At 34.0% G+C, this 10,257-nt stretch overlaps 1 protein-coding gene across 1 annotated transcript; it reads right to left on the reverse strand.

The window, feature by feature from the left end:
- Nucleotides 1-298: 298 nt before the first annotated feature.
- On the reverse strand, nucleotides 299-4,472 carry LOC117110815. Its single transcript, XM_033253639.1, has one exon. It carries the CDS (start codon nucleotides 4,330-4,332, stop codon nucleotides 2,722-2,724), a length of 1,611 nt encoding a protein of 536 aa, XP_033109530.1. The 5' UTR covers nucleotides 4,333-4,472; the 3' UTR covers nucleotides 299-2,721.
- Nucleotides 4,473-10,257: the final 5,785 nt, after the last annotated feature.

A 10,257-nucleotide genomic window follows, 5' to 3' on the forward strand; every position in this document is an offset into this window, starting at 1 on the left:
CAAACCGAATGTAATATAATGTAGTTGGAATGTAATAGGCCTATACTGTGAATTTCGATTATTTGTTGTATGGAAATGTTTATACATTTATGTTACATAGATCTAACATATCCTACCTACCCTATCCTAAAAATTATATCATATCATTTATCATAGAGTATTATCCTATATTATAAAGACCATTTATTATCATCTACACATTTATTATTGTTATTATTTATCATTGTCATTATAAACGGTGCATTTACGGACTTCCTATTACGAAAAACCTTATAAAAGACACAATCGGCGATTGGAGTCAAATTCTCTATTATTTAATGCTGCTTTGTATTGCGTTTAAAAATTACAAAACAAAAGTTCCTCTTTCTATATAATACGGTATCTTTACAATGGGTTACAATGACTGAGTACACTATGTTCGCACAATCACGTGCCACCAATGAGTCGCTTGTATCTTGTTAAACCATAGAATATTTAGGAATGATACGTCTCTTACTTTGTGAGAGAATATTTCATTGGTATAATCTTTAATTGAAAACTTTCTATACCGAATGCAATATTGAAATTTATTTCTTAATATTACTAAGCCTACTCAGGCTTGAGCATTAAATCACAATAGAAATGTCATCATTATAATTAATATACAGGTAATACTAGGCCTACAACAAATAAATAAATTCTGGTTTATAAATTTTTCACTCATTGCAATGACTTGAATTGAATGTTAATCTACATCGTATCAGTAGTTATATTACGATATCCTAAAAATGAATTGAAAATCACGAGATTACACGTAATATTACATAAATACAATAAAAAATAAAATAAAGTATATAAAAAAAATCACAATACAATTATAGCTGGTTTTAAAAAAATCTACGATCAATACGAAGAATGGTTATTTAACATTTTAAAAATGGAATTAAATTAAATAGAAAGATAAGATAAAATGCTATATCCTAGGACTATATATTTTTCCACTACATGCAGTGCTAGGGTAGTGCGAACTTGACGATTTTTTTTTTATCGTTACAGTATTTATTAAACGGTAAGACGATGAGATACAACAATTCTCGTCCTACGGAAAAATTCACTTATCAATTTCTGAGTACCCTTCCAGACGATATTTCTCTACTTTCTTAAATTGATATGTTGTACTACTACTGATTTTCTAGGATGCAAAATGTATGTTTGACCAAAAAAAAACAAACTTAAGAACAATTAATGGGATGCAATTTTTCAATATTTAGAAACTGGGCGAAAGGTACAAAAAGTTTTTAAATAATAATAATCTCATTAAAAGTTCCCTAGTTTTTTGCCAAAACACCCCTTTGTGTCTTAGAAAAATCAGTTGCACAACATCTCAAAAACATTTTTTTCTCCGGTGCCTGTGTCTTTAAAACGGCAGGTTAATTTTTCACAATGCTCTTAGCAGATCGTTTTTAATGACGATCCGATCAAACTGTAGCGCTTCGTGTAAAGCCGGATGCGTCGTACGACAGTCGAACGACCTTCGTAGGCCTACGACGAACCCAACTCCACTCCCTGTGAGCGCTATGATACGCGACGACGTCTTCTAATTGTCAGTGGCAGTCTGAAATGAACGTCATTAAAATCGATCAGTTGCGCGCGCGTCGTGACGTTGCGTTCTTCATAGGATCGTAGAAGGAGGTTCTTCATAGGAGCGCAGTGAGTGCCCGATTTTAGTGTTCATTGAGAGCGGTGATAGATTATTCTCCCGGCGGTCGTATGAGGCATGTGGACCTTCTTTAGTTGTCGGGAGGTTAAGTAATTCAATGGCGGATCCAGGAATTTGAAATAAAGGGGCCCACAGACAGACTTTCACAGATGGAGGGTCTATTTATGGCACCTATAGATGGCCAGAAATGGGACTCGCACTAAAAATTTGAGTAGAATTTTCTTTTTTCTAATTTTTTTTTATTTTGAAAAATTTAGGGCGCCCGGGCTGACAGCCCCCATTGAATTCGCCACTAAATTAATAGGTGGTGTGTTTACATGATAAACTTCACATAGACAAAAAGTCGTATTTCCAACGATATTCAAAATGCTCGAATTGACATCTTATAACCTGAAAAAATATTGGGCATAAAGTTGCTCATTGTTATTACTGTATTAAACTGCCTTGCACATCAACGCCAATTAATGTCTTCACAGCTATGGTTTGGTCTATAAGAGGTCTTGCAATTATCGGTGCCGTAGTTAAGTGGTGACTGGTAGAAGCACCTCACCGATTTCCAAACCGTTTTTCATGAAGGTGATTGCTGGTTCTACCCAACAGGCGAAATTTTTTGTCTAACCTCCTAGCAAAGATATTAAGTTGAGTTACTAATGAAACTATATTTTTTAAGCTCAGTCTGTTATAGTTTTTATATTAATATAGGCCTATATTATATTTTTATTACGGTATACTATATAGGCCCTAATTTGATTTGTCATCTCTTTGAATCAAGATTTATTTATTGGACACATTTTTATGTTCAGGACCCCACAATTAAAGCTTGCTTACTGTGGGGTACCGTTTTCATAATAATCTATTTTTATTTAAAATTTATTGTGTTTATATATATATAAATATAAATAAATATATATATATATATATATAATCTGTTTTGTTTTGTGAAATAAATATAAAACATAATACTTGAAGGACAAATTATGATTGACATACGTATGCAAGTAACAATACGTATATTCGCTCTATTAATTAGCATCAATCGTAACAGTAGAGTATGTAGTTCTAGGTCCTGTGTCGATTATATCATGCGATGATACCATTTCAAGGTCTAAATCTGCGTAGTTGAGGCCCTCTGCATTAAGTTCTGTAATATCTGGCGTGAAACCCTTGTTCTCGTAAAGCGGTTCATTTTTAAAACTTTCTTTACTATGACCAATGTTATCATAATTATTGTCAGATTCTTGGTTATTTTCAGCCGGTACTGTTGAATAGTAAACAGCAGATTCATTATGACCAACCGTTATATTTAAACTATGAATTACTTTTATTTCAGTTCTGCATCCAGATGTAGGCCTATTTTGGCCTATGTTTTCTACACGACCATGAGCATTTATGTTTTTGTTTTGTACAACAGAGTATAGTTGCTCATTATTTAGAGCTCCAGTATTTAAATGTCTTCCGTATGGTTTTTTCTCACTTAGTTTTCGGTGACGCATACGAAAAACCCCAGCCAATATTATTGCGACAACTACAGTGATTAGAGCAATTGCTACAACCAAACCAATTAACGAGGTTCCAGATTCGTTTTTATTATTGTTTATGTTGTTAGTGAACATACGTTTTTTCGGTGATATAGAAAAACTGTTGGATGAATTCAAAACCATTTGATTATCCCTGACGAAACAGGTTACGATGAACACAATGTCAAAAAATGTCATATTTTCCCCAATGTTTGTGATTTCCAAAACTGAAGATGTAAAATTAACAACTTTTCCAGGAGCATCTGGTGAGATCTTCCAACTATATTGGAGACGATCTGTCTTAAATCTACTCCCAGAGCACTGAAAAGAAACATTAGAGGATTCTAGGACAGATGCTGATCTTGGCTCAATCTCAACCAAAGGTAATAGCACATTTAGTTTGATTTCACAAACTTTGGGCTGGGTTAGGGCTTCGCTCTGAAGATAGCATTTGAATTCAGTGTCGATACTTTCAATTACAAACTCGTCTGTATTCACCTTTTTCTGACCAGAGCCGTCCACAAATACATATTCAATAACATCAACATTAGATTTTGTGATATTAAGAATTGGTATTGTATTTCCATGTCCTTCGGAAGAGCATTGGAACCTGACCGACTCACCGACATAGAATTGTGTATTCGACGGAACTTCAATTGCTTCTAGTCTATATAACGAACATAGAGGCGAGTTTACTGATGGTGGCTGGAGAACAGTTAACGTGGCTTCAGCGCGAGTTGGATGAAAATAGTAATGATATACACCATCACCAAAAATACACTCATATTTACCAGCATCCGTTAACTGAACGTTTGAAATATTCAAATTATTTGAGCCAGGAACAATAGTGTATATACTTTCAGAGTTTACCGGCCATTGATCTAGAATCTGATCATCTGTGCTAATGTATAGCTGTTGGGCACTCCCAACGTACCACCAACGTATAGAATATGGATACTTATCAGCTACATCACATGTGAAGATGACTTCCTTGCCGAGTGCGACACGAGCATCATCTGGTCCGGACACTAGATAAATACTACTGACGCTTCCTAATTGCTGACTGATATAGAGGATGACACACAACAACATATTAATCAATTTGTTAAACTCCATGATGTTACTTAAGCCTTAATTAACCGTTAACTGTCGATAAGCCTATGTAGTTGTTCACGAGCACTGTGAAATGAAACTCAACACCTAACGTATTTTATCAAGTTCGCAAGCGTTAACTGTCGATAAGCCTATGTTGTAGTTGTTCAGGTGCACTGTGAAATGAAACTCAAAACTTAACGTATTTTATCACGTTCGCAAGCAACGTATCCTAATCTCAAGGTCCTCCAATTTATGACCTAGGATCAAATCAGCATGGGCCTACGCAAGCCGCACAAGAGATTTAAACAGAATTTTTTATTTGACAAATCTATCTATCGATATTATTTGTTAGTAAGTTTGTAAATACTCATACTATGCCTACAAAATCTATTCTTATTGAAAAAGAAAACCAAAAACGGCAAAAGAATTTCCCTATTTTATTTACAAATTTATGCTAAACAAGTAATTTTCTTATTTGGCATTTTAAATGGAATTAAACCAAACTTAAAATTTCCAAAAAATGAAATTAAAAAAATCTCCTAAAAGGGAGACACTTTTTAAAATAGAATTAGTAACATTTTTCCCAAGCTCACTGTCCTCATTTTCATTTTGGACAATTTCAGACTCAAACTGTTCTTATTTTACACACTTTTCAAAGATAAAAAAATTATTATTGTACATATATTACTGCACTGTATTATAGAGGATGTTCCATAGTCAGACCTATGCTGCGACTGTTATTATAACTGGTTTTGTTGGTTTTTCTATTTTTTTAAATAAAACCTCATTTGACAATTTACTTCAGCCTCAATTTGTTCTTATCTTGTTCATTATTGTTTTTTTATATAGCAAACTTACCATCAATGTTCGTATAAAATGTTTTTTTTTATAAAGCAAAATGCAAAATTATATTCGGAGTTAAACGGTACCATAAAATCAGGAAAAAAAATGATGAATTGGAATAGAGTACCAAGGTCAAAAAGCGGCCCGTGGTGTGGTCACAAGGATTGGCTTCAACAGGAAAATCATCATCACAGTTTTCCCATGAGAAGCAAACAGAAGAGTGGAAAAACCTAAGAAACATAAATAAGGAAATAGTGTGACGATAAGGTCTACACAGCTTAACTTTAAATTGCACCTTCTGGCGAGGAAGTGAAACGCGCAAGGCGTTAATAAAACTTTTTTATAAATTGTTTGTCCTCATATCTAATGTCTAAACAGAAACCGTGGCGTACCTTGAAATGAGGAGGGGATAATGGGGCGGGGGTGAAGGTGAAGTGAAGGTGGGGTTGATGATTAAGTGAGAGGCAATCTCGAAAAATAATGTGATAGGTAATTTTTAACTACTACCTGAACGTATTTTTTTTTGTTTCGAACATTTACAGTTGAGGGCGACTGGGGAAGTGGGCGTGTGCCCCCACCCCCCGCATCCTCTGGATACGACGCTACTTGTAGCGAGTCAAAATATCACATGTCTATAAAATACTAATTCAATTTATCTATGAGTTTCCCTTGTAACAGTAGAGTATGTAGTTTTAGGTCCTGTGATTATATCACGTGATGATACCATTTCCAGATCCAAATCAGCGTAGTTGAGCCCCTCTGCATTTAGTTTTGTAATATCTGTCGACGTTAAACCTTTGTTCTCGTAAAGCGGTTCATTGTCTATAATGTCCTTATTACATACTGCCACATTATGACAATTATCATAATTACTGTTAGATTCGTGGTCATTATCAGCCGATACTGTCGAATAGTAAACGCAAAGTTCGTTACAACCCATATTCAGACTCTTGCGTCCACCTTGACTGGTGTTTTCCGAATATTGATCACGTGACTGCATTTCCTTGTTTTGTACAACAGAGTACCGCTGTTCACCAACTATTGATTGTGTATTTGAAAGTTCTTCAGACTTAGTTTTATCTAGTAATTTTTGGCGACGCCAAAGGAATAATCCAGCCAGCAATATTGCAACAACTATGGTGGCTACAACAATTGCTATAACCGTACTAGTTATTGCTGTCCCAAGTCCTTTATTATTAACGTTGTTAGTTAACGTTTTACTTTTCGGTGATATGGACAAACTACTGGATGAATTCAAAACCATTTCTCCCTCCCTGACGAAACAGATTACGATGAATACAATGTCGAAATTGTTCATATTTTCCCCAATGTTTGTTATCTCCAAAATTGAAGATGTAAAACTTACAACTTTTCCAGGAACATCTGGTGAGATCTTCCAATTATATTGAAGATCATCTGTTTTAAAGCTGCTCACAGAGCACTGCAAAGAAATATTAGAGGATTCCAGGACAGATGCTGATCTTGGCTCAATCTCAACCACAGGTAATAGCACACTTAGTTTGATTTCACAAATTTGGGGCTGGGTCAGGGCTTCACTTTCAAGATAGCATTTGAATTCCGTATCGATATTTTTAATCGTTAACTCGTCAGATTCGACCTGTTTCTTATCAAATTCTTCTTGAATTAAATGCTGATTAATATAGTTATCGGACTTTGTGATGTTAAGAATCGGCGATGTATTTCCATGTCCTTCTGAAGAGCACTGGAATGTGATTGACTCACCAGCATATACTTGTATCTCCGACGTAACTTGGATCGCATCTCTTAACCAACATGTAGGAGAACTTGCAGATGGTGGCTGTAGAACTGTTAATGTGGATTTCATGTTATTAAATGTACACTTATTATCATTAATAATATAATCACAACAACACTCATATTCTCCAGCATCCGTCAACTGAACATTTGATATCTTTAAATTACGTGAGTTAGGAACAATAGTATATCTTTCAGCCAAGTTATCGAGTGTCTCAGAACGCAAGCTAATAAAGTATTTGTGTTCATTGTATCCATTATAAACCCAACGTTTGTAAAATGGACTACACTCAGTTATCTCACAGGTGAAGATGACATCATGACCGAGTGGGACACGAGACACCGATGATATGCTATTGACAATCCATGGTTGCTGACTCGTAAACATTGTAAAACAGATCAAAATCTCAATAAATTTGATAAACTCCATGATTAGTGCTCTCCTAGACTCCTATCACGTCAAATCATGAGACAGCTTCAATAAAATATTCACCTAAAATACAAAGCACTTGAAAGTGATTTTGAATCTTTTAAATATTTGCTTCCTTGTTATATTTTACGTTATAAGATAGGGCGTCCCTAACGGTTAGAATAGCAAAGGATTTTTTTTTAATGTTCATTTATGTATTCAGACACACGCCATCATTTATATGAATCAACTGAAATGTTTTGTTAGGTAAACAAAGTGAATACACTTATTTCAATTTGGATTTTTCGATGTAAGTAATAATTAGACCGATATATATGTAGCCGATATCTGAGAAGTATCTCCTCATTTAGCTCCCGCTAAAGATAATCCGCTTCATTAATAACCCTGTTGTCCCAAAAGTCTTCTATCTATTGAAAAGCTTTACAAAACGCAAATTGCCTTAGCAGTATACAAGTTTAATTACCCGTTTAATAATATTCAAAATATGTAGAAGACATAAAATTTTAATACACTATAAACATTTTCCCGACAGATAATATAACCTTACCAATAACAAGACACTTGTGTTGTACATGCTCTTAATTCCGGACGTGTACATTTAAATATTGGCTTCTTGAATAAATCGAATTTTAGTTTCTCTATCAAATTTTTGCAATTTTTGTACGAAATCTTGTCTATTTCTTAGAATTTCATTCAACTGTCCATAGAGCAGAATACCAAAGAAAGCCCAGTAAGCAAGTACCGTATGGAGAGACCAGCACAATTAAATTAAAAGTATACGGTGAAACTTATTAGTAAACATGCGAAAACGACAAATCCGTTGGAATAAAATACAATTAATATAAGACACACACACGCGGAGCACACCCACCCCCCACAGGGGGAGTCCCGCAAAAGCAAATGCAAGTACTGTGAGATTTAAAATTGAATACAATAAACTGAAAGAAATACTTTTAAAGCTTTAAAAAATGCACTTTCTTCATAACTTACTGCAGGGAACACTCTCTTCCCTGCTTACTGTATAAAGATTTTGTAACAGTGGTTCGTAATATCCACGTCGTTTTTTATATAAATCTTACAAAATTGATCAAATGTATTTGGTTGCAATTATGGATGTAGTGAGTTTTCAGTTTTCAATTGACATCACCAGAAACAAGTTTTAAAAAATACATTTGTACGTACTAAAAATTTACTATTTGCCACTCCAATAAGAGGTAGAAGTGTTTTGGCACAGCAGCGGAAACGGTTTGATTTTCCGAGCTTGAGGATACCTGGTGGGGTTACCGCTCCTGCGCTGATTACGGCTGAAACACTTAGCAAGTGGACCGGTGACCAGAGACAGAGGCACTTCGTATCTGCAAAGAAAAATAACCGAATAAATTTTTAAAATAAAAATAGAATGTATGATTGTGATTTAAATTTCATACTAATTAATAGAAAAAATTGATGGTTTAAAAATAATTATAGCGGTATAATTATATTCCTGCATTATTACAATAATAAATAGTAACAATGTCACCCTCTAAGGAAGTCTACACGGTTTAAAACTTGTTGATAGGTTATTAATAGGGGTCACACCCACCTTAGTTATACCATGGTTGGAGCCAAGTTGATAGAAAAAGATAGGTTTTTCAAAGAGCCCTTATTTGACAGTAAGACTGGCGTTCAATTTTAAATACATCACATATATTTTTTGTACGAAAGAATGGCAATTCCAGGAGAGTCTACACCCACCACCAGGGTCCCACTATTATTGTGGCTAAACCAAAAAAAAAATAAATAAAAAAAATAAATAAATAAAAAAAAAAAATCGAGGATGTAGCAATATTAAATGCCCATAAATTGCATTCGTGTTTTAAATTTGACATGCTCAATTGTAAGTACATCAAATACAGTACAGGTAACATTTTGTGCATTTGTGGGGGAAAATTAGGCCATTGCCCCTAGGCCTATATATTTAAAAAAAATAAATATTTGTTGCTGTTTTTGTTTTGTTGTTAATTGTTTTATTTATTTCATGAATGTCTACATGGACATTAATAAATCATAAACTTAATATTTATTCATTTTTAAAAAATTTTGATCAAGTACAAATTCGAGAAATACCACTTCCGAAATTAACATTTAGAACATAAAATCTAAAACAAACATGTATTTAAAATTTTTTTTTTTTTTTTATCAAAATTGGGTTATAGAGGCACGAGTAAAATCGGTAAAATAAAACAGAAGACATGATTTTGAGAACCGAGCGCGACGACGATATATGCACACAATTTTTTAGAAATAATTATTGAAGACCATTGTTTAAATTTCTTTTCCCAAAAATATGAACTTCTGATTTTTTGTAATTAAAATCTATTTTCCAATCATTAAAAAAAAATCTCCTGACAATTGCAGCATCTTCGGTCATGTTCACTGTTGTCAATCGAAATGATATCGTTTCATAAAATGTACGGTACCTGTTTTCCATTGATCTTTGATTTTAAACCCAGCATTGTTTAACTCTAGAAGCTTCCTTTATTTATGAATATTGAAAGTGTGTAGGGGATATGGTACATCCCTGTTTGACATCCTGTTTAATGGGAATTTATCAGTAAAATATAGGCCCACATGACCTTCAACATTTTTGATAGAATTTGTCAATGAATGGGCGTATTCGACTGGTTCATTTCGTTGACTATGATTTTTCGTTGAGTATTATTTTCATTCGACTGGTTCGTAAAATAGACTTCGTTGACAACGAAAATTAACTTGAACCAGAGTGCGTTAATCCACGTTAAGTTATCCACGTGACCGAAACAAACATGGCCGATTGGTCAGTTTAGTCCCTTGAAAATGACAAAAATCATAAAAAATAATTTTTAAATTAACTTGCTCAGCTTGCAGTACCGTAACAT

This window comes from Anneissia japonica, unplaced genomic scaffold, assembly GCF_011630105.1.
Source record: "Anneissia japonica isolate Jap-2015-1 unplaced genomic scaffold, ASM1163010v1 scaffold2756_len2360902_cov194, whole genome shotgun sequence".
NCBI lineage: Eukaryota > Metazoa > Echinodermata > Crinoidea > Comatulida > Comatulidae > Anneissia > Anneissia japonica.

Excerpts from the sequence above, each read along its gene's own strand:
- LOC117110815 (XM_033253639.1), bottom strand. The coding sequence starts at position 4,332 with ATGGAGTTTAACAAATTGATTAATATGTTGTTGTGTGTCATCCTCTAT.